The 26,206-nt window shown below is 43.5% G+C and overlaps 1 protein-coding gene across 1 annotated transcript in view; it reads left to right on the forward strand.

The window, feature by feature from the left end:
- Positions 1–26,206, forward strand: part of LOC143774969 (uncharacterized) — a 76,016-nt gene that overhangs the window by 2,173 nt on the left and 47,637 nt on the right. Inside the window, exons 2-7 of the mRNA XM_077262779.1 lie at positions 354–903; positions 7,305–7,322; positions 7,457–7,542; positions 9,794–9,894; positions 23,234–23,377; positions 25,337–25,438. Of these exons, the coding sequence (XP_077118894.1) occupies positions 354–903; positions 7,305–7,322; positions 7,457–7,542; positions 9,794–9,894; positions 23,234–23,377; positions 25,337–25,438 (1,001 nt within the window). The remainder of the gene's footprint in view (positions 1–353; positions 904–7,304; positions 7,323–7,456; positions 7,543–9,793; positions 9,895–23,233; positions 23,378–25,336; positions 25,439–26,206) is intronic.

The following is a 26,206-nucleotide window of genomic DNA, read 5'->3' on the forward strand; positions in this document are numbered from 1 at the left end:
GCAACGATTAAAGGATTCAGAGGCCACATATATAGCAAATCAGACCAGCAGTAACAGGGCTGAATGGCTTACCTCCCAGAGATTATATACCCAACATATAGACGTTAAGTCGAAACGCAAATTATTTTTTACCCGTCAGTCCTATTTTGAGCTGAGGAATCAGGCCAGTACACTCCTGGCTTTCTTAGTACGCCAACATAACACCTCCAACACAATATTGCAAATCCGTGTGCCTGATGGCTCATTAGTGTCCTCTACTGATGAGGTACTTCAATGTTTTCACGACTATTATAACTCATTATATAAATCTAGTAGCGGTTTTGATACTGGTGAATGTTTGGATTACTTATCAGATATAACGTTCCCCTCGCTGAGCCCATCCCAACAAGCCTTTATGCATGAGTTTACTTTGGAGGAAGTGGAACAAGCTATAGCGGACATGGCTACTGGGAAGGCCCCGGGTCCTGATGGGTTTCCCATTGAGCTATATAGAAAATACATAGATAAGTTGGCACCGCTTCTATTGAAGGTACTCAGAGGAATATGGAGGGGAGAGTCAGTGCCTGAAACGTTTTATGATGCCAATATTATTGTGCTCAGGAAAGAGGGGAAGGATCCTCTCGATTGTGGATCGTATCGACCTATATCTCTAGTGAACGTAGATTATAAAATCTTTACCAAAATTCTGGCTACCAGACTGAATACGATTATATTAGATCTTATACACCTAGACCAAACTGGCTTTATGCCTGGGAAAAGCACTTCCATCAATATTAGACGGGTCCAGTCGGTTATCCAATATAGCTCTTTGGAACCAGATAATAAGTGGGCATTGGCATCACTAGATGCAGCCAAAGCTTTTGACTCCCTTGAGTGGTCCTTCCTATCTGCATGTTTGCAGAGGTATGGTTTTGGGGACAAATTTCTGAAAGGGATAGGTACATTATATACGAAACCCAGGGTGCGTATGGTAGTGAATGGCTCAATATCTGAGCCTTTTTCTTTACATAGAGGAACTCGCCAGGGATGCCCTCTTTCCCCTGCTCTATTTGCCTTGGCGATAGAGGCTCTGGCAATACGGATGAGGTCCTCCATTGACATCAAGGGGATACGCATTGCAGATTGGGTAGATATTATTGGTCTTTATGCTGATGATATGGTGGTATTTATGGATCAAACAGAGGATACGCTACCGAAAGTAATAACGATTATAGACAAATTCAGCAAATTCTCTGGTCTTTATATAAATTGGGATAAGTCTGCCCTGATGCCTCTTTCTCATATTCCAATGTCACGTCTCGAAACTCTCTCGTCGTTGCCCATCGTCTCCAATTTCAAATATCTGGGAATCCATATGTCTCAACATAGTAGATTTGATATACAATTTAATATTTACCCATTAATAGATCTGGTAAAGTCCAAATTTACTACCTGGGATAAACTCCCTCTCTCTGTGGCTGGTCCCATTAATTTGATCAAAATGATACTGCTCCCCAAATTAAGTTACTGCTTTCAACACAGTGCTGTCCCACTACCTAAATCTCTCTTTGCGACTCTAACTTCCCTAACCACGTCTTTTATATGGGGGAAAAATAGGCCTAAACTTAGGCTATCTGTTCTGCAGAGACCGAGGTGGGGGGGAGGGGCGGCTTTGCCAGACTTCTACTTATATTATCTGGCCGGGCAGGTTAAAATGATAAATAAATGGATGCCCAATAATTCTAATTCTCTTCCAAATTCAGAGAGCCATTTGCTTTATTCTGCCCGGATTGATTGTCCGTTTGGGTTTCTGGAAATGGAGAGGGTTGGTTTTCCCCGTTTGCTACCTTTGCTTCGGTTGACACGATCAATATGGAGTCAAATTAAAAAAATAACTAAATTTGTTGATATAGTGGCCGAAATGCCACTGTGGAATAACAGTTATCTCCCGGGATTATTGGGCCACCCATCCACGGAATTTTGGATATCACACGGTGTTCTCTCAATAGGTAATATACATAACCAGGGTTTTTTTACCTCCTTTGAACAATTACAAAACACTTACAACATTCCAAGATCCCAATTTTTCCGCTATCTACAATTGAGATCAGCCTTTCAATCACACGTGCATAATATGGGTACGGGTCGAGCCATTTCATCTTTACCATTGATAGGAATTCTCAATTCACAAGGTCCTCAAGGACTTATCTCCTCTTTATATACCTATCTATTATCCATAGGAGAGGGGTCTACTATAGATTCTATTAAGAGGAGGTGGGAGAGGCTTCTTCCAGATACACTGGGGGAAGAATGGGACGACATTTTGCAATCTCCAACTAAGGTTTCCCCATCAATCAACAATAGGATGACTCAGTTGTACATTATATATCAATCCTAACTGACCCCGACTCGTCTTTTTAAAATGGGTCGTCTCCATTCGTCAGATTGTCTGAGATGTCACTCAAGTGATGCGGATTTTATTCATATGATATGGAAATGTCCCGTTACCTTTCATTATTGGAAGGAGGTGATGACATTATTGACATCCTTGTTGTTGATTCCTGTCCCACTTGAGCCATTGACCTGTTTATTTGGGGTGTGGGATGCGGAGGCTTGGGACCACCACACTGGGATTTTTTTGCGAGAGACACTGTTTCTGGCGCGAAAGGTACTGGCGCTGCGATGGATGGGTGGTTCTTGCCCATCTCTTAGAGCTTGGGTGGATTTAGTGAACTCAATTATCCCGTATGAACGGACATTATATCAGAATAGAGGATGTCCAGATAAATTTGAGAAAATATGGGGTAAATGGAACTCCTCCCACCATACTCTATAATCTATAACAATTTAACATACACGTAGGAAGTAGGGTCTGTGGTTTTGGGGACATTGCTTACAGGGTGAAATTCATACGGAATTTTCTATTGGCGGCGTTCTTTTAGTTCTTTTAGTAGTTGATGTAGTTAAGGTTATACAATAGGACACTTGTGATTGACATGCACCGTTTATTACTCTTGTAATACTCCAGATGTGATGATGCATTGTAACTATTCACACTGTATGTTATAATGGATAATGATAGAAACAAATGCAAATCTGTGTATTGTATGATTTACTTTGCAATTAATAAACGAATTAAAAAAAAAAAGAAATGGTACTCGAATCAGGGACTTGAATATGTTTCTGGTGTTACTGTAGATAATCAAAACTTTTATTGAATTATTCCAGCCCTGACTCTGCCTATTTTGGTGAAGTAAGCCAGGATTGGAGTGAAAATGCCAAAAAGTCTCAACATTTTTACGCAAATTCTGAGTTACTCAAAAAAATTTGACTTAAGGTGTTTATGGAAGAATTCTGACATAAAACACCTTAAAGGGGATGTCCAGGTTTGGCAATAAAGTTTTCAATCACTGTATGTGACTGCAGACGTGAATCCTCACAGCACCTGCTGTTAGGATGCTCGTGTCCAGCCTCGCTGAATTTACTTGTATTATATGAGGCCACACTTGTCTAGTCGGAATGTGGTCGGAGTATGCATATCGCATACTTGTGGTCGCATGCTCAAAGCTCCGGAGAATCCTAATTTGTGGGATTGACAAGTCTGCAGTCACATAGAGTGACTGTGAACATTTGTGTCAAACTTGGATAACCTATTTAATGGATCAGAGTCTGTGTCTTGACTGACTAGTCAGAAGCTGGTCCCTGGCAGGTTCTCCAAAATCTGTTCCCCTATACTGACAGGCATTTCCCTATACATACATGACTGCATAACCCAACCTGTGTATGATTCATGTTACCTGTGATTTGGACAGTATAAATCTTAGGACAGGGTTCCCATTAAAAATGCTAAGAGAAGTGTTATGACTCTGTTAATGAGCATTAAAGGGGTTGCCTGGTATGAAGACACTAGACAATATTAGACTGGTGGGGGTCTGATACTCATCACTAATCAGCTATTATCAGCCACTGCCAAGTACTGCACTTCAGCTCCAAGTCAAAGGGAGCTGGTAACAGTTGGTTGTTGGGGGTGTCAAAACCCAGCTAATCTGATATTGATGACCTATCTTAAGGCTAGGTCATCAATATTATAGAGCCGGACAACCCATTAAAAGGGTTACTCCTAAATTAGTAAGTTATCAACCTTTCTTTGGATAGGGGGTAACTTACTGATCATTGGGGGTCTGATCTGTGGGCCCCCCAATGATCTCAAGAACAGGGTTTTGGATCCTGGGAACTGGGTCTTAGGCCTCTTTCACACGTCCGTGTCTCCGGTAAATATGGTGACAGTTTTCACACGTACCAGAGACACGTACACACGTAGACGCATTCAAATGAATGGGTCTGTGCACATGTCAGTGTGTTTCCATGGATCTTGTGTCCTTGGGCAAAACACGCTGACATATCCGTTTTTTACAGTCAGCATGGATGGCAAAACGTCCCACACACGTGCACACGAAGAACACATATTGATGTCTTCCGTGTGACACGCATCACCGGCTTTTTCCCGTGGTCCTGAGGTCACCGCAGTTCAGCCCGGCCACGATGATGTCACCGCTGGTGAATGATGCTGTGCTCTCAGCAGCTCATTCACCAGTGGTTTTCAGCCAGGACAGTCGCATCTTGGCACCATCCAGGTTGAAAACTATTTAGCCCCCAGACATGGATTATTGCGTGGGACAGAATGACGGACAGGTATGGTATATTGTTGGTTTTTTATTTTACTTTTATTACAGGAGATCGAGGGCGTCGAGGAATTAGGTGTTGCAGTAAGTATGGTTTAATTTAGAATAGGACTCTGTAAATTTATAACAAATAAAGGATTTTATTCTGGCTGTGTCTTTATTTACCAACAATACAACTATAGGATTAGTAATGGATGGGTGTCTTCCAGATGCCTCTCCATTACTGAGCCGTGGGCTTGATGTCATACATACATGCGCCTTTTCTGGACAGCTGCAGGCTGCTGTTTTTAGGCTGGGGGGGCTATATCAATGGCCCCTTACCAGCCTGAGAATAGCAGCCCCCAGCTGTGAGCTTTAGCAAGGTTGGTTGTCAAAAATGAAGGGGACCCCACGCCGTTTTTTAAAATTATTTATTTAAATAATTTAAAAAACAGCATGGGGACCCCTCTATTCTTGATAACCAACCTTGCAGAAGCTGACAGCTAAGGGTTGGAGCCCCCAGCTGTGAGTTTTGTCTGGTCGGTTCAAGAGAATAGGGGGGAACCCACGTCGGGGTTTTCATTCATTTATTTCCTTAGATCGCAGCCGGCGGCTGTGGAATACCCAGATCATCCGCACCGTATTGTCACTGTTATTAGCGGCAGCTAAGAGTCCCAAAAGCCCCCACCTGCTGCTTTAATATAACTCTCATCATTCTCCTCTGCTCGCCGGCAGAGCAGGGAAGAATGATGAGAGCCGGCTTCAGAACCTGTCGCCGGGGAACAGCACTTACTGTAGCGCTTCTTCCCCAGCGGCCGTCCGTGTGGTACTGATGTGGCTTATGGTTGCAACGCTTGTGCCACACGAGTACACACACGGACATGGATATCTCCGGTACCGTTAAAAAACGGACATGTGAAACCGGCCTTACAGAGCCTTGAATTGAGCGATGGTTTGTACGCTCGACCTCCACTACATTCTTTGTCTGTGGGATTGATGTGGGAAGTAAAGTACAGTACTAAGGTGTATCAACAGCCATTTCTCCAAAGCATCCCAGGAGCTGTTTTTAAACACAACATTGACCCAACAGTATGCTGCTTGTGCTGTAGTGAGAAGCCTGTATGGCCTAAATGTGCTACCATGTCCTTCAGCATCTCTAAACTTGTCTCCTTTCAAACACATACTGGAACGTCATTGGTAGGCAATTACAAAGGGAGCTCCCCACATGATTTCCATGCCTAAGTGCATTCTGCAGTTCATGTCACTCACATCTCAGTTTATTTAGTATCAAGTATTGAACATTTTGTTTCAATTTTTTCATAATTTGCATATCATTAACATTAGTATACTCGTTGCTCGGGTTTTCCCGAGTATGCTCAGGTGTCCTTCGAGTATTTCAGCATGCTCGGAGACTTAGTTTTTGTCGACACAGCTGCATGATTTGCGGCTGCTAGACAGCCTGAATACATGTGGGGATTTCCTAACAAACAGGTAACCCCCACATGTATTCAGGCTGTCCAGCAGCCTCAAATCATGCAGCTGTGTCGACACAAACTAAATCTTGGAGACCACCCGAGCATGCTCGGGAAAAACCCGAGCAACGAGTATACTCGCTCATCACTAATTAACATGTCTTAGTTTCTGTCATTTCCATATTTCTATGACTTTTCCTTCTTGTTGATACAATGAAAATGTAGGAATACAACTGGTGAAAAAAGTACAGCACCACATAGGATATCATTGTAAACACAAAGAGAATAGGTCTTGAAATATAAAATCTTTTACTGTGGGAAATCACAGCATCTACAGCCTCATTTATATAAATATCTGATGTAGCCAGAAATGGATGCCTTGAGGTCCAGTTAACATTGTGGGCATTTAATTAGATACAAGAACAAAATAATAACTTTTTAAGCAATTAGTACTTAGAAAAAATAGGCTCCAGCACTTCTAATGGAAAATATTTTATTGTATTACAATACATATGTTGGGGCAGAGGTCTTCAGATGAAGGTATTTTTCTTATAGCAATTTGTAACGCAAGATTCACCATAGGAACATTTTAAAGGTAATTCTTGCTGCCTAAACTGAAATAAAATACTATGAAGATCTGGTCGGTTACCATAGACAGAGAGCAGAGTACTCCAGGGTCGCCCCTGCTGGATCTTGTCATAACTCCAGCAGGTGATTGACAGATCTATCTCAATCACCTAGAGAGGTGAGCGCCACACTGCTTATATCTTCTGAGCACCACAGCAGGTGATTGATACATCTCTCTCTATGTACACCTCGGAGAGGCCTGTCAATCATTTAGAGAGAGGGAGAAAGCAAGGGGTGGTGGTGGGGTAGTCTCATCTTCCTCTGTGATGCCCATTCAGATTTTCAAAATATATTATTTATGAAACACCAGTGTGTTTCAGAGATAATGTACCTGGCTACAATTGTGCGGCTAGGTGGCAATTCATGCTGCCCATGGTTTTGGCAGGATGAATCGCCTGTCAAGTTTCCCTTCAATAAATGTGTAATCCATTATAAGAATAGTTCTGCAGTGCTATGCAGAAATTTCACATTGAGGTGACGGACTGCAGATAATATTCAGCAATAACAACCAGAATGGGTATTGATGTTAAATAATACAATTCTCTATGTGCTTGTATTTTTTCAGAAAACCTCTAGATGACAGGTATGTAACACTGAAGAATATGGCAAACACTGATGCCAGAGCTGATAGATCAGCAGTGTTCAAATGCTTAGATTTACACACATCATAAGACTACATACTTACTAATACTACTGAACATGATCTTTGCCCTACAGGGGCAGGAAAAAGCTGGAGAAATTGCTAAACCAATCAAGACAAGATATTGGCCAGCTGACTGAGCAGCTGTTACAGACACAGGAAGGTGAGCAGCATTTTGCTATTATATTTTGCTATAGGCGGACAATGGTGTACTAACTACTCTTTAATAACTGTAGTCTGATCTTCACAACATGTTTGTGGAAGTGTATAATGGCACAAACAAAAGAGGTTTCACAAGACCTCAGAATAAGAGTTGTTTATACTCACCAGGACTGAAAAAGCGACCAAACCATCTCTACAGAGTTTAGACTCCAGAAATCCACAGTCTGACAGATTGCGTTCAAAGGCAGGATGTTCAGGATTATTATTACCTTTCCTAGGAGTGGTCAGGCATCAAAGATCACGCCCAAGAGCTAGGAGTATCTTAGTCCACGAGGTCATGAAGAAACCCAAGGTAAACTCAAAGTAGCTAAAGGCCTCTCAGCTTTGCTAATGTTAATTTTCATGAGTCTACCATCAGGGAAATACTGAACAACAATTGTGTGCATGGCAGGATAACAAGAAGAAAGCCACTGCTCTCTAAAAAGAACATTGCTGTCTATCTGCAATTTGCTAAAGATCAGTTGGAACAATGTTTTGTGGATGGATGAAAACACAGCATAAAAACATCATACCATCTGTACACACATGGTGGTTACAGTATCACGGTTTGGGTCTGTGTTGATCCATCTGAGGTAGAATGGCTTGCCATTATTGAAGAAACAATGAATTTTGAATTATACCAGCAAATCCTAAAGGAAAATGTCAGGACATCTGTTCAAGATCTGAATCTCAAGAGAACATAGGACATGAAGCAAAACAACAACACAAGTACACAAGTACACAAGTCGCTGTACATAAGAATAATTAAAGATGAATAAAGTTAAAGAGACAGATTTGAAGCTTTTATATCACTATTGTTTGTGACTTTTGCCTCACATCATTATAGCCCAGTGACAAACAAAGTGAGTGGAGCTGGGGTGGGACAGGGGCGTGACGACTGCCACTCATCAAATTCATGATCAACGGCAGTGTTCACTACACCACAAATCTTACGCCTTCCAGCAGGGACTGTAGTAAGATTTGTGAAGAGGTGCACACGGAACACTCATCTAATGCTCCTGTTTATGAAGAGGACTACATACACGAATGAGGAGCGTCTGACTCCAGCACATTTCCTCATCTAAACTGGCATGAGCAACACTGACCTTAATGAATCATACCCAAAGTTTTGCAATAAGCAAGTCAAAGTTTCTTTTTCAAGCTTTCTGTGTTTTGTTCTTTTTTTTTTTGTTTGCACCCATTCATTATTCTATTTGCATAATTTTTGAAGTCTATCTTATGTGTGCTCACCTGTTTTTGTCTTTTTTTCCACTTTGTGGGAGGTGTTTAGCAATTTCAGAATTCCAGATGTTTTCGGCTGATTCATCAATTGCGACTTTTTACATTTACTCAAAATTTACACAAGGGGGCCTCACGAGATACTGAAGGCAAAGGTTCACAAACTTTTGACACCTACAGACATGTTATTTTGAATCCTTTTCGTAATTTAAAAAAATTACTCATTTGTCTGATTTGGTTCTCTTTATCTACGTTTATTACTTGTGTGAAAATCTCATGTAGTTATAGGTCAAATTTATGCAGAGATGTGGAAAATTCTGACGGCTTCACAAATTTTCAAGCACCAAAGTCTGATTTGCCATTACCCCCATACATCTTAACACCTCTCCAAATGTCATTTGAAATACTCGACATCAGTGTCAGACTGGACTGGGGTGACAAGGGCCCACCAATAACATTGACTTTGGGGGTGCCCACTTTTCACCTGCATGCAAATATTATACTACCTTCGTTCACAAATTTACTTTTATCTCTATATAATAATAAACTGAGTAGCGTGGTTAATGAATGATGAGATGCTGCTTTTTTTTGTACAGAGTGAATCAAGTGAATTATGCCAAGTACTGCCCATACAGCGGGGTTGGGGGCCCAGATCTGCACAGGGGCCCACCTGGGGATTCCCCTGTTACCCTGTGGGCCAGTCCGAGCCTGCTCGACATAGATCATACCACATAAAACGTCTGCACACAGAAATGAAGGGCCATCACTGTTTATATTCCCATTGTTGTTTTTATAAACTCACGTGTATAAACTATGCTTCTTCAGGAGACTACGTTCTCCGTGATCTGTGATTTGTGAGTTTTACCTTCTTTGTATGTTTAAAATTTAAAAATAATGAATGCAAAAAAAAGAAATGTCAATGCAGAAAAGCTTTTCATGATTTTTTTCCTCATTATCATGTCATCCTATTTTAGATCTAACATTGAAAGATCAGAAGATAAAGGAGCTTCAGAAGCAGAATGAACTGAGAGTGATGGAAATCCATCATGTTAAAAGCCAAATGGAGGTTACAAAAGTAAATATCTAAAATGAATTAAGAATTTGTACATGTAGAATCACAGTAACATTTTATTAGTGTTTCTAGTTTAATGTGTGTAGTTGCCAGTTACAAATTATTGGTAGCAAAATAATACAAGGATCAAATCAACAATGGAGGCTCCATACAGAATCTCTTGAAAAAGCTGGACAAAATAGCATTTTTTTTCCTATGAAAATGATAGACGCAATAAGACTACTATCCAATATTAAGCCACTAGTCTGAAAGCACACACACAAGCACACATTAAGAATAACACACACACACACACACATTAAGAATAAAGTATTTTAATGAAATAAATAAACACACAGGTTTGATTATCTTTATTGTACGCTCAATCCAACCAAAGACCCTCATTCTCCTGTAAAAAATTCCAAAATAAAAAAGCAACAATATCCCATACCTGTCCACTGTACAGTCAAGTCCCACGCTGTAAATCCATCTCAAGGGGTTAAATACATTTACAACCGGGAGCGCTGCTAATGCTGCCGCTCCCGGCTGTAAAAGACTGGGGAATGAATGAAATGCAGGGGCCGTCACTGAAGCTTATCCCCTTCACTCCTCAAGTTGGTTTGCACGTTAATAACCAGGCCAATTTTTACAATTCTGACCACTGTCACTTTATGAGGTAACAATTTTGGAATGCTTCAACGGATCCCACTGATTCTCTGACCAATGAATCACTGTTATGAGTAATTCATATATATATACTTTATATATATATATATACATATATATACACAGTCAGAAACTCCGGATGCCACTTCCTTTGTCTCGTCCTTGAAATAATCTTGTGATATATAAAATATAGGTCACAATATCAGGATGGACAAGTGGGCTAGATGAGTTCTATGGGAGAGGTCCCAGGTGCTACTACACAGGGCCTAGGAATCCCTAAGGTGTCAGCTAGATAATCCCTGCCTACCAGAGAAGGGTGGCATCCTAGATAAGATATATGGCGCCCCTGCTCCACAGCGGCTACCCCTCACTTGCCCTATATGCCCTATAATATTTGATCATCTATACGGAACCTAGGATAGACAGTCAACACTATGCTAAAGGTGGGGAAGGAATAGCAGGACACAATATGATATAATAAGGCAAAGGTTACTTATAAGGATGTATGTCAATAGACATTGCTTCTATGCCTCTGACTTAACGCGTTTCTCCTTAGATGGTTGATCAGGAGGCCAAAAGTTGTTCATAAGAGGTACAGATCCTGGGAGATGATCAAAGGCCCATTGTGGTATGCCTGGGCAGAGCATGCTGTGCTTTTAAATACGGCTACACAGCTAGGTATCCAACCACTATTTGCCTCCTGGAGCGCATATTTTCCTAGAATTGTTTGCGGACTCCATATAAAGAGCCCCTAAGTGCTAGAAAAGCAGAATCCCTCTCTCAAGTGACCCCATTTTGCAAATTGAACCCCTTTGGGAATTTATCTACAGGTGTAGTGACGATTTTGACTCCATGGGTGTTTTCCAGAAACAAGCAGCATTGAATGTTGCCAAGTTAAAATTGCAAACTGCCATTGTAGTGACCAGTACACTCTGTAGTAATCAGTATGTTGTATTGACCAGTACCTTATATTGACCAGTACGTTATGCTCAGCTCATGCTTCTGGAAACATGCACCCGTAAGTTAAGTGGGTTCTCATCGCTTCAAAAATGCCAAACATGTGGACTGTATAGGTGATTTAGGTACACTGTGGGGCTCAGAAGGGAGGTGGCATTTGGAATTTGGAGTGCAGAATTTGCTGAATTTCTTTGGAGGGGCGAGGAGCCATTTTGCTTTTCCAAAGCCTTTGTACTACCAGTAACGTGGAAGCCCTATGCAGATATGTATCTAGCCTTTCCTGCACCCGGGGCAAAGGATCAGTTTGGCGCCCTCCCCAAACCTCCCCCATTTGAACCTTAACTCTATTGAAACTGTATGACCAAGCCAAGGTACATTCCTGAATCCCCATAATGTTAAATTAGATACCAATAAAAGTAAAACGAATTGAGACATCAGTAGGTTAAGTGTTTTTGAATATCCATATTGAATCAGTAGCCCCATATAATCCTGCATAAAGGTTAATAATGGCCCATAAGATGCTCCATAGACACATTTGCCCAATATAGTGCTGCAGAAACGTTGATTATGGCCCCATAAGATGCTCCATACAGACACTTGCCCCATATAATGCTGCACAAATGTTGATTATGGCCCCATAAGATGCCCCATACAGACACTTGCCCCATATAGTGCTGCACAAACGTTAAGTAGTGGCCGGAGCAAGGCCGCCCAACCCCCTCACCCAAGGCCTGGGCAGAGGCCAGCATGACAATGGGTTGGAGGTGGGTATTTAGGGTAATTGGGAGGAGGGATTAGGGATGGGGGTATTATGGGGTTAGTAGAGGGTGGGGCCTTTTAGTTCCCGCTCTCCGAAGCCCCAGAGCACACCACTTACTATGTCGGCGTTAGATCGGGCCTTGGAGAGCCTCAGGGCAGCGGCTGCTTCGCACCCTGATGGCTGGCTGGAAGCGCAAGTAGCAGGAATCCTCGGCGGGAGCTCGGTGGCTGCAGCGGTTCACCCTTTGGAGCGGCGTGCTCGGCGATGCAGGCCCCCGGAAAGACTGTCCCCAGATATGGCTCCCAGGGGCCAGCGCAGGCGCAGGAGCCCCTCCAGGGACCCTCCAGGCCGGGCGCCGGTGAGTAGCAGTGCCAGCAGGCCCCGGCCTGGGAGGAATCCTATAGCCGCGCGGGCCCCCATCGGCGGCTGCTAGGCCTCTGCCTCGTGGCAGAAGGGGGGCGGAGCCAGCGCGCGCCGGGCAGCGAGGGAGGCTCTGCAGTACAGGAGGCCGCAGCGGCGATGCTCCTGTCGCGCGGCCGGCCCCTCATGATCTGAGCAGCGTTGGAGTCACCAGTGGAGCGGACGGCACATTACAACCCGGCGATGTGCCGGTCCAGCCACCGCTGGCGGGGGGCTATCCTGCGCAACCGGACTTCAGCGGGGGCGCATCTGCGGCTCCTGGGATGGCGTTTGCAGGACAAGGGGATTCGGCTGGAAGGTCGGGAAGGAGTAGCACTCCAGTCCAAAGCGGAGGGTCGACCTCTTCCTCAGTGGTGGCACCGGGCCATACGTTCGAGAGGCAACGTTCGCGGCAGGCTTCGCCGAGGCCAGCGGTCGGGCTGCAGGATCGTCAGGAGACCGGCATTCCGGCTGGAGGGGTCACAGCCTCCTCGCAGCCCGGTGAGTATTTGTCTGTGTATAGTTCGTGTCTGCAAAATGTCTCCGTACCGGTTACTGGTGGTACGCGGGGTAGTGTAGTCGGTGCGGATGTTGTTAGTCGGTCGGGCTTTGCGGAAGGCGCAGGTGTACGGGAAGTTTTGGATAACGTGCAGGCTTTGTTGGCTAGGTTGGATAGGGATTTGTTGGAGCAGCGGCAGCTGGCCGCTTGGGTACCCCCTTGCGGGCCCCTGATTGGTATGGCAGCGACGCAGGTGCCAGCGTCGCCAGTGTCCGTGTCGGTACAAACTGAGAAGGAGAAGGAGTGCAGGGTGCATTTGGATGATAGGGCTCATGGAGAGGTTTTTGTATGTTTTGAGGGTCCTTTGGGAGCTCATCTTAAAAAGGAGGTGAAAGAAAAAATTGGAAAAGATGAATACGTTCAGATATTTTCATTGCTTCCGCTAGAGAAGTTTCATTTGGATAAGGGTAGAAAAGAGGAAAGTAAAAAGGAGGACGAGGAAAAGCGAAGGTGGCGGCTGATACCGCAAACGTTTTCCAATTGGCTGCAGGCGTTTGCAATTTTAGCCAGCGTAATTGCTGAAAAGGCTCCGGAAAACACCGGTGGGTTGTTTTGCTACATGGACTCCATTGGCGAGGCGTATCGGGTCTATGGGGGGCAGGCGTGGCTCAGGTATGATGAGCAATTTCGGCAGCGAAAAGCTATTCGGCCTACGATAAGGTGGGATCAGAAGGATATCGGCTTGTGGCTGAGGGTCATGGCGCAGTATAAATTCGGGCATTCCTTTCAGGGGGGATCCGGATCCTCAGGCCAGGCTAGTCATGCCGGTGGGTCGGGTTCCGGGGCCCAGTCGGGTAATTCTGGAGAGCGAAAACCGGGATTATGCTGGCAGTTTAATGAAGGGCAATGCAAGTTTGGGGCCAACTGCAAGTTTAAGCATCTCTGCTCCCATTGCAGTGGCGCCTCTCATGGAGCCGCAAAATGTTTTAGGAAAGGCAAGCCCAAGTCCGGGGCTGGTAATACCCAAGGGGGTGACTCCGGTGAGTTTGGAAAAGATGGCCCCTTATCTAAGTAGATACCCTGATAAGGTGAAGGCCGAGTTAATATTTTCAGGTTTTCAGGATGGTTTCGTGATACCGGCGCCCAGTTTTGTAGTGCCACAAGGGGTTAAAAATTTACGTTCTGCTTTGATGCACAGTGCGGTGGTCACTGAGAAATTAGGCAAGGAAGTGGCGCTGGGTCGTATGGCGGGCCCGTTTAGGGTGCCACCATTGTCGGACTTAGTGGTGTCACCGTTGGGTGTTGTGCCTAAGAAAGAGCACGGGAAATTTCGTCTGATTCATCATTTGTCCTATCCACGTGGTTTATCTGTTAACGATGGTATAGCACCGGAGCTTTGCTCTGTGGTATATGTATCTTTTGATGAGGCAGTGGCTTGGGTGCGCAGGTCTGGTAAAGGGGCGCTGCTGGCCAAGACAGACATTGAATCAGCGTTTCGTTTGTTGCCGGTTCACCCATCCAGTGTTAGGTCGTTAGGTTGTTTTTGCAACGGTGGATTTTTCGTGGACAGGTGTCTACCGATGGGTTGTTCGTTGTCCTGCGCTTTGTTTGAATCCTTTAGTTCATTTTTGGAGTGGGTGGTCCGCGATGTGTCCGGTGGTGATTCCATTATTCACTACCTGGACGATTTTTTGTGCGTTGGCCCTGCAGGGTCCGATCGTTGTCGCAGGTTGTTGAATGCGGTTCAGTGGGTGGCTAATCGTTTTGGTGTTCCGTTAGCTCCTGAAAAAACAGAGGGCCCGGACACGTGTCTCTGTTTTTTGGGCATTGTGATTGACACGGTGCGGTGGGAGGTTCGCTTGCCGATGGAGAAGGTAACAGGTCTTCGGGCCGAAGTGGCCAGGGCTTGTCGTTTGAAAAAGTTGTCTTTGCGGGAGGTGCAGTCTTTGTTGGGGAAGCTTAATTTTGCTTGTCGGGTTTTGCCCATGGGAAGAGTTTTTTCCAGGAGATTGGCTTGTGCTACGGCTGGAGTACGGGCCCCGCATCATTTCATCAGATTGTCTGCGGAGGTGAGGGAGGATTTGGTGATCTGGAATATGTTTTTGTCGGATTATAATGGACGCTCTTTGATCATGGATGAGGTGATGGATAGTGACACGCTGGAGTTGTTTACGGACGCCGCAGGAGGAATCGGTTTTGGAGCATATTTTAAGGGGCAATGGTGTGCGGAACAATGGCCTGAGGCCTGGGTTGCTGCAGGTTTGGTCAAGAATATTGCCTTGTTAGAGATTTTTCCTATCCTGGTGGCGGTCCATTTATGGGAAAAGGATTTCCGTGATAAGCGTGTGCGATTTAATTGTGATAATTTGGGTGTCGTCTGTGCTATCAACGGGCCTGCGGCGTCATCGCCCCCGGTGGTGCGTGTTCTGAGGCAGTTGGTATTGACATGCTTAAGGTTGAATGCGCATGTGACTGCATCCCATGTGCCGGGTTCTTGTAATTCAATTGCTGATTCCCTTTCTCGTTCACAGTTCGACCGTTTTCGGTTGTTGGCCCCGGAGGCAGAGGTCGTCGGCTTGCGATGCCCTGTGGAGCTCTGGCAGGTGGTGTTCGAGACCGTGAAGGTTTGATTAGGTCGTCGTTAGCTCCTAGTACATGGGATGCCTATCAGGCGGTGTGGTTGTCCTGGGAGGGTTTCTTGGTGGCAGGGTGTTATGGGGCGAGCGCGCAGGATCAGGTGGGAGCGTTGTTATCCTGGTTAAGTGTTTGGGCATCGGAAGGTTGGTCTGCGGCTAAGGTGTCCCGTACTTTGGCGGCGTTAGCATTTGGTTTTAAGTTACGAGGGCAGAGAGATTTGTCTAAGGTATTTTTGGTTACACAGGCTGTTAAAGGTTTTCATAGGCGTCGGGGTCAAGGGGATACCAGGCGCCCTGTGTCTTTCGCCTTGTTGGAGCGATTAGGTGAGATTCTGCCTTCTGTATGTTCGTCGGAATTTGAATGCTGTCTCTTCAGGTTGGCTTTTTCGTTTGCCTTTTTCGGGGCGCTTAGATTGGGGGAGCTGGTCGCTCCCAGTAAGCAGGTGGTGGGGGGTGTTCTAGCTAAAGATGTGTTGTTGTCTCCCGATCGGGTGGAATTTTGGTTGCGGAAGTCAAAAACCGATCAGGAGGGTCGGGGTCAGAGAGTAGTATTGGGGAGGGTTGCTGGTTCAGCTATGTGTCCGGTGAGTTGTTTAGCTAGCTTTGTTAGGCTGAGGCCCAAAAGGGATGGTGCTTTATTGTGTCATGCTGATGGTACGTTTTTGTCCAGATATCAGTTTACGGTGGTTTTCAGGAAGGGGGTGCAATGTTTGGGGTTAGACAGTTCATGTTTTGCACCTCACTCTTTTCGGATTGGGGCGGCAACCGAGGCCGCATTGCGCGGTTTGGGGGGTGAGGACATTCGCCGAATTGGACGGTGGCAGTCCAATAAGTATCGCAGTTATGTTAGGCCTCACCGGGTTTCCGCAGAATGTTAATGCCTTGTGTGTTGGGGGTATTTGCTTGGCTGGTTGTTTTTTTCTAAGTGTTTATTTTTTGTTGTTTCAGGGTCTTCGCCGGTTTTGGTGTGGATCTTCGGTCACTCGTTCATTTATTGGGGAGCCAGGGTAGACAACTGGGTTTTGAGCGAACGGTGGCCGTGGTTCGGTGGCTTGGTTTCCGGGGTATGCTTTGGAGCAGAGTTTTGAAAGAGGTGCACAACAGTGTGAGTTTGGATAGGGCACCTGACATCTTGGTTTTGCACGCCGGGGGGAACGATTTAGGGGTACGGCCTTTCCGGGAATTGGTTAGGGACATTAAACAGGATTTGCTGCGGTTGTGGGTGTTGTATCCTGGCCTAACAGTTGTGTGGTCGGATATTGTGCCACGTACGCGTTGGCGGAACATGCGGTCTTGTTTTAAAATTAACAAGGCTAGGGTGAAGGTGAACAGAGCGGTGTCATCATTTGTGTCCCGGAATGGGGGTGTGGCCGTTCGGCATTTTGAGTTAGAAAAGGGTGAAGGTGGTTATTGGTTGGCTGACGGTGTGCATTTAAATGAGGTGGGTTGTGATCTTTGGGCTTTAGGCCTACAAGAAGGTATTGAAAGGGCCATGGCTTTTCGGTCTGGGGGGGTCTCGGGCCTTTGAGGGGTTCATCGGCCCTCGTTGTGGCGGCTGGGGGGAGTCCTTGGAGTTGGTGGAAATTGGTTCTGGGGATCCATTGGCATATGGGTCCCCTGTTTTCGGAGTTTAACAGGTTTGGATCTGGCGAATGGTGGGGGGACTTTCGGCTGGGGTGGCCGAATCCCAGTGAAATTTTCGTGAACAGTTAAACCTTTGGGTTTATCGGTGCTCCCGAGCCAGGGTTGTATCGGCTGGGAGTAATTATGTGTTTACGGTTATGTTCACAGTTATGTTTTGGGTATTCGCCAGATTCTTTGTAGCTTCAAGGACTCCTCCTAGTACATGAGTAATATTTTATTGTGTGTAATTGTTATTTATTTTATGTGTTAAATAAAAGGCTGCTGTGGCCAAGTTATTCCAAAAAGTATTTCTTGTCATGTGTTTTTTCTGTGAGAATGGGAGAGTGGAGGGTGTAACGGAGGTGGGGAGAGGTGAACATGGTGTGTTAGGGGTAAAGGGGTGCTTACCCGGTATACCCAGAGTCTCGACAATACCAGTGTCAAGTAGTGGCCGGAGCAAGGCCGCCCAACCCCCTCACCCAAGGCCTGGGTGGAGGCCAGCATGACAATGGGTTGGAGGTGGGTATTTAGGGTAATTGGGAGGAGGGATTAGGGATGGGGGTATTATGGGGTTAGTAGAGGGTGGGGCCTTTTAGTTCCCGCTCTCCGAAGCCCCAGAGCATCCCGCCCTCCCGCCCTCTTTTTCTTTATTTTGTGGGTTCAATTTTTCTGGTTTGGTTGGTTACTTGCTTTGACGGGTCATTGCGGCTGCGGCTGGGGGGAGTCCTTGGAGTTGGTGGAAATTGGTTCTGGGGATCCATTGGCATATGGGTCCCCTGTTTTCGGAGTTTAACAGGTTTGGATCTGGCGAATGGTGGGGGGACTTTCGGCTGGGGTGGCCGAATCCCAGTGAAGTTTTCGTGAACAGTTAAACCTTTGGGTTTATCGGTGCTCCCGAGCCAGGGTTGTATCGGCTGGGAGTAATTATGTGTTTACGGTTATGTTCACAGTTATGTTTTGGGTATTCGCCAGATTCTTTGTAGCTTCAAGGACTCCTCCTAGTACATGAGTAATATTTTATTGTGTGTAATTGTTATTTATTTTATGTGTTAAATAAAAGGCTGCTGTGGCCAAGTTATTCCAAAAAGTATTTCTTGTCATGTGTTTTTTCTGTGAGAATGGGAGAGTGGAGGGTGTAACGGAGGTGGGGAGAGGTGAACATGGTGTGTTAGGGGTAAAGGGGTGCTTACCCGGTATACCCAGGGTCTCGACAATACCAGTGTCATGGCCCATAAGATGATCCATACAGACACTTGCCCCATATAGTGCTGCACAAACGTTGATTATGGTCCCATACAGACACTTGCCCCATATAATGCTGCACAAATGTTGATTATGGCCCCATAAGATGCCCCATACAGACACTTGCCCCATATAGTGCTGCACAAACGTTATGGCCCATAAGATGCTCCATACAGACACTTGCCCCATTTGCTGTTGCTGCGATAAAAAAAAAAAAAATCACATACTCACCTCTCCGTCGCTCAGGCCCCCGACACTTTCAATATTCACCTGCTCCTCACTCCAGCCGCCGCTCCATCTTCAGTGTCTTCTGCACTGACGTTCAGGCAGAGGGCGCGCACTAACCACGTCACCACGCCCTCTGACCTCAGCGTCACTGCCGAAGACGCTGAAGACGGAGCGGCGGCTGGAACGAGGAGCAGGTGAATATCGCGCAGTGCAGCGCTCCCCTCCCCGTTATACTCACCTGCTCCCTGCAGGTCCCTGCTTCCCCAGCGCCAGCAGCTTCTTCCTGTATTGAGCAGTCACCGTTACCACTCATTAGAGTAATGAATATGCGGCTCCACCCATATGGGAGGTGGAGCCACATATTCATTACGGTAATGAGAGATACCATGTGACCGCTCAGTACAGGAAGAAGCAGCAGCGCTGGGGAGCCAGGGACCTGCAGGGACCGCGCCGGGAGCAGGTGAGTATAATTAGACAGCCCCCGCTCCCCCTCCCCTGCCGACCCCTGGGTATGACTTGACGAGGAGCCTCCTTGGACCGCCGCATCATCAGGCAGCCCGCTGGCACCCCCCTGTCGGCTGCGCCCGGGGCACATGCTCCAGCTGCCCCCCCCCCGGATACGCCACTGGCCCTATGTTTCCATTAATAGATGACGGACCTGAGTGGGGACTTGCTTTTTTTGTGGATTGAGTTGAAGCTTTTGTTAGAAACATTTTACATAACGTTTGGGATCACATTTATCCGTCACTCTACGCTGAGCACTTACATTGCGGTTTCCAACTAAATCTCTGAGTAACATGATTCAGGTGAAACTCCTGAAGGATCCATTAACTATAATGAGGCAGCAGAGTTACTCTGGACTCCATCTGGCCTCTCTTCAGTATAGTCTTTCTTTTAAGAAGTGCATAAAGCTGTGGCCGACGGCACTTTTATGCAATCCTAAAAAGATGGACACCGCTAGATCACAGGTCCCATGACATCCAGAGTTCCCCCATCTGCCTCATTATAGGGAATATTTCGCTGGGGGATTCCGTCTGAATCACATATTTCAGAGATTTACATGGAAAGACCGGTGTAAGCCCCAACACAGAGCACAGGATAAATGTGCACCGAACCTTACTGCGATGCTTGGGAGACAGAATGATCAAATCAAAAGCAGGTGAAGAATTGGTTTTATTTTTTTTTTTCATGCTGTTCCTCATGTGGTATAAGTGATTAGACGACTTTATTCCTTGGGACGGTGCGATTACAGTGATACCAGATTTATATATATTTTTTATTTTTGGCTGTTTTTTAGTGCAACATCTAGTTTTTGCATCACCATATTTTGAGAGCTATAATTTTTCCATATTTCAGCCCACAGTCATGTGAGGGCTTGTTTTTTTGCGGGAAGAGTTGACGTTTTTACTGGTACCATTTTCAAACAAATTACATTTTTTTATTGCTTTCTATTCTAATTTTTGGGAGGCATAATCAACAAAAAACAGCAACTCAGGATTTTTTTTTATGTTGTTCCGCATGTGGTAAAATTAATAAGCCAGTTTTATTCTTCAGGTCAGTGCGATTACAGTAATACCTCATTTATGTAATTGTTTTATGTTTTGGCGCTTTTACAAATAAAAGCTATTTTATAGAAAAAATAATTATTTTTGCATCACTTTACTCTGAGAGCTATAACTTTTTTTTATTTTTCCGCTGATGGAGCTGTATGAAGGCTTTATTTTGCAGGACAAGATGACATTTTCAGCTGTACCATGTTTATATGTATTTGTCTTTTTGAATGCGTTCTATTCCACTTTTTGTTCAGTGGTATGATTTTTTTTTTTTTTTTTTTTTTTTTTTAATATTTTTATGTATTTTTACAATTTTTTTTTACATTTTGGGCAATTTCAAGCAACTTTACTACCTGCATTTTAATTATCACTCCTCTGCTGAAATCTCTTGCTTAAGGAACAGAAAGTATGGTATAAGTCTAAAAAAAAAACTAGTGGCCAGTGTGAAAATTGCAAGAATAATTATTTGTATTTACTTTTTTTTTTAATAAAGATCATAATATGAAAAAAAGCAGGCAAACATTGCAAATGTTCTTAAAAAAGTACTTGTAACCCGACTATCCAAGTGGTTTGGGAAGAGTCCCTTAAATATATAGACAAAGTATGGAAAATTAAAATCCCCAAATTCCCCCAAGTATGTCTATTCCATTACATTGTAACAGAACAGCGAGAAGGCAGTGACAAAATACTATCTATCCAGATAATACATGTAGCTCTATTCGTGGTCAAAAAATGCATACTTAGGAACTGGCTGAAGAAAGAGACACCCCTTCTATCTGATATAATCAATATCCTAAAGACGTTATTAACATATGATAAACTTGAGACAGAAAGACACAAGAAAAAGTCAACAAATAAATTATTTAACAAATGGAGAACTTGCAATGAGTATAGCTATACACAACTAGAAATTTCACGTATGATGAAGACATTTCATCACACCTCATGGTATAACATGGAAGAAATCAAAGGGACAATTGGTATACTAAAAATATAGTGCTCAGGCACAAGCATATATTTACCCTTGCACAGACCCATATGGGACATTTTGAATAAGCATGCATAAATATATAATTTTTTTTTCTTTAATTATTATTTTTATTATTTTTGCTTACTTTGCTGTTTGTTTTCTCTCACTTCCTATGGTTATGGTGAATGAAAGATTGGAAACTTTAAAAGGTTAAACTTTGACAAAACTTATGACAAAAAAAGAAAATTATGGGAGGTTTTTGACATTTATGTATAATGATGTGGATTGATGTACTGGTTGCATTAGTGCATGTCTTGAAAATCTTGTGAACATAACTTGTTTGATTTGTCGAATTTGTCCCATCAAATAAAGATTGCTATAAAAAAAAAGTACATGTAACACAAAAACCCAATTTAACCCCTTAACGTCCAATGACGGACAGAGTCCGTCATTGGACTCCTCCTCCCATTTGGGGTGGGTTCCAGCGATGAGCCCACACCTTTTCCGGCACATGGCAGCTGATCTGATCAGCTGACATGTGCCCCTAACAGCCATGGGTGGAATCGCTATTCAGCCACGGCTGTTAACATGTTAAATGCCGCTGTCAAACTCTGACAGCAGCATTTAACATGCACACACAGGAAGCACGTCATTACCTCCTCCCATCGACACCTGTGTCATATGACCGTGGGTTGCCATGACAACAGGTCAGCAGGAGACCCCTGTGGTTGTCATAGCTGGCTAGCTATGAGCGCCGACCAGTAGTCGGCGCTCATAGCAAGTGAGCAAATCGGCTACATGGAGCAGCACTGCAGCCCTGCGCTATGTAGCACAAGTGATCGGACAAGTGCACCTTCTATTCTCCCATGGAGACTATTAAAGTAAGTAAAAAGTAAAAAAAATGCTTTAAAAAATATATAAAGTTCAAAACACCCCCCTAAAACAATAAAAAAAATCAAATATACACATATTTGGTATTGCCGAGTTCAGAATCGCCCGATCTATCAATATATAAAAAGAATTAATCCAATCGGCAAACAGTGTAGCGAGAAAAAACATCAAAATGCCAAAATTTGTTTTTTTTTGGTCGCTGCAATATTGCAATAAAATGCAATGACAGGAGATCAAAAGATCTTATACACACCATAATGTTATCAATAAAAACGTCAGCTCAGTATGCAAAAAATAAGCAATCACCCGGCCCTAGATCCCGAAGAGTGGACACGCTACGGGTCTCGGAAATGGCAACTTTTTTTTTTACAAGCTTTGTATTTATTTTTCACTACTTAAATAAAAAATAACCTAGACATGTTTGGTGTCTATGGACTCGTAATGACCTGTAAAATCATAATGGCAGGTCAGTTTTAGCATTTATTGAACAAGGTAAAAAAAAAATTGAAAAAATAATTGTGGAATTGCACTTTTTTTGCAATTTCACCGCATTTGGAATTTTGTTCCCGTTTTCCAGTACATGATATGGTAAAATCAAGGGTGCCATTCAAAAATACAACTCGTCCCGCAAAAAAAACAAGCTCTCACATGCCCATATTGATGGAAAAATAAAAAACTTATGGCCATGGGAAGAAGGGGAGCAAAAAATGGAAACGCAATAATGGAAATACCCCTGGTCCTTAAGGGGTTAAACAATAGCTTGTTTTCTTATGGCAGATACCTTCCCATATGTGTACGATCTGCCACATTGAATCACTTGACTTGCAATAAATAAAACAGTAAGCAACTTAACAAAGTAGCATATCAATTTGCTCTGAGTAATATATGTTAAGACGGGTACATTTCATTATCCTAAGACAAAACCATCTTTGTTTCTAGAAAAGTCTGCAAATTTTACAGGAGGAAACAACAATTCAGTGTTCACTTCTTGAGGCTGAGATTAGAAGACAGGCTGAAAAGGTGGAGGTGCTTGAAAGTCAAAACGTTCTTAAAGGAGTTCATCTTACTGACAATAGTACTCAGGTAGGTAAAGTCATAGTCAGCCAGAGTTGTTAGTCAGTATATTTTTCTGCTCATTTGTGGACCATTAAGCATAACTTTTTAATATAAAAATACACAAACTAACACAAAATTATCATAAAAAGTAAAAAAAGAAGTACAACAATGTAAGTATTTTATTACCTTACTCTTAAATCTAACATTTTCACTATTGCTAATACCAGTCCTAATCTTAGTCATAAGTAGACTAACTGTCGGCGAATTCATAATTTGCGAAGGGAATTAAGACTCTTTTACTTTTTTGTCTTGTGATATTCGTTGTAATTTTTTTGAGCCAAATTCTACAAAATGGCGTGTGTGGTTAATTAATTTTTGCATCAGGAGTAGGTGAATTGATGCAGTCTTAAGAGCTGAGCATATCGTATACCCAGCAGAGGATGGTTGGGTTATGCAGCCATCATCTGCTTCTAATTGCCGTGGATGTCGTTGAACTCCACCCATAGCTGTTAACCTGTTAAATGCCACTGTCAATGCCTGAAAAGAGCATTTACAGCCTGCAGCCCTGGGAGTGCACCGTTCTAAGCTATCATTCCTTGACCCATAATTGCAGGGTGTCGATGGATTGCTATGACAGTCGGGGATCTGCTGCAGACCTTCATGCCTTTCCTAATGGTGATCTTATGAAGACCAGTCTATAGCTAGCGTTCAAGGGAGAGAGTAATTTTTACTATATACTGCAATATTATACCAAGGACACACATTCAATTGTAAATAGGGCTGATGTCTTCAAGCCCCCGACACCTCGGGCCCGGTTGCACCCTCAGTAACCGCAGTTGTTATGTCCCTTTGCCTAGCTATTTACTACACACAAAAATGGTGAAAGTCACGTACAAAAGTTTCATTTTTCGATGGAAAAATTATATGGAACAAAATTTGCAACTTACTGACAGGTTCTAAGATCCTTGTGCATGGGTAGAAGAAATTTCTAATTTGATTATGTTTATATAGTGACTGGGTCAAATTTTTGAAATCTGAAAAGTGTCAGTTTATGTGGTAATAACTCTGGAACACTTCAGCAAATCCCAGTGATTTTGAGACTTTTTATTGTGGAACGTTATCATTTACGTTAATGGTAAATTTAGGTCAAGATGTTTTGTGGTTATTTATAAAAAAAATATCAGAAATTTGACAAAAATGTAAAAAATTTGCAATTTTCAAACTTTTAAGGATTATCCCTTTAATCCAGATAGTCATACCACAGAAAAATATTAATAAATAACATTTCCCTCATGTCGGCTTTACATCAGCACCATTTGTAATACATTATTTTATTTTGTTAGTATTTTAGGAGGTTTAAAAATGTAGCAGTAATTTTTCATTTTTTCTAGGAAATTTACAAAATTTATTTTTTAGGGACCTATCCAGGAATGAAGTGACTTTGGAGGTCCTATATATTGGAAAACCTCCTAAAGTGACACCATTTTAAAAACTGCTGTCAGGTAGTTTATTTACCCTTCAGATGATTTTCAGGAATTAATGCAAAGTGTCATGACCGGAATGAAAAATTGTATTTTTACCACCTAAATATCGCTAACGTCTAAACAGGTCACTATAGCCGGCAGACTCTAATGCCACTGTTTGGTCGTAAATTGCCATGGCAAACATCAGGAACACACAATCATGATCTCAGGGTGCTGATGGGGTTTAAGAGGAAGCCCCCACACTCTGTTAACCATTTATATGTTGCAGTCACTATTGACAGCAGCATCTAAGGGGTTAAACAGATATGGACGGTGCCAACACTGATCGTGGCTAATGCAGCAAGTTGTCAGCTATAATGCACAGCCGACAGCTGCTGGATTGTCACCTGTATAGGGATGCTTTTGTCTTATATTTAAGGTCAGTAAAAAGATGTATTGGCGGTCATTAAGGTGTTAAACAAACAAAACATGATTTGGTAATATTGTTCTGCATTTCCATTAGTGCGACATAATAGATTGCATGTTCAGATACAATGATGTGCACATCACAACCAATAATCAAGAGGAGGAACCTACGGTAGTAGATGAAGAAATACCCCTTATGGTAAGTAACAATTGAGATTCATGGAGTTGTAAGAAATGTTTCTACTCAGTAAATGGTGTATTACCAACACACGAAGATTAATGCAATAAAGTGTCATAAAATATACATCTTTACTAATACAAAAGTAAAATTAACAAAATGCAAAAACAGAGTATTCCTAAAAAACGGACCAGTACACATTATTATTATTATATATTTTTATAGCGCCATTTATTCCATAGCGCTTTACATGTGAAAAGGGGGAAAATATAAACAAATACAATTAAACATGAGCAAAAAACAAGGCATACAGGAACATAAGGAGGGAGGACCCTGCCCTTGAGGGCTCACAGTCTGCAGGGCATAGGTGAGGATACACTAGGAGAGGGTAGAGCTGGTTGTGTGGCAGTTCAGTAGGTTGAGGATCACTGCAGACTGTAGGCTTTCGGAAGAGGTGAGTCTTCAGGTTGTTTTTGAAGGTTTCTATGGTAGGCGAGAGTCTGATGTGTTGTGGTAGAGAGTTCCAGAGTATGGGGGAAGCACGGGAGAAGTCTTGGATGCGGTTGTGGGAAGAAGAGATGAGAGGGGAGCAGAGGAGGAGATCTTGAGAGGATCGAAGGTTGCGTGTAGGTAAGTACCGGGAGACCATGTCACAGATGTATGGAGGAGACAGGTTGTGGATGGCTTTGTATGTCATTGTAAGGGTTTTGAACTGAAGTCTCTAGGCGATAGGAAGCCAGTGCAGGGCTTGGCATAGGGGAGAGGCTGGGGAATAGCGGGGAGACAGGT

The sequence above is a fragment of the Ranitomeya variabilis genome, chromosome 5 (assembly GCF_051348905.1).
Source record: "Ranitomeya variabilis isolate aRanVar5 chromosome 5, aRanVar5.hap1, whole genome shotgun sequence".
Taxonomy (NCBI): domain Eukaryota; kingdom Metazoa; phylum Chordata; class Amphibia; order Anura; family Dendrobatidae; genus Ranitomeya; species Ranitomeya variabilis.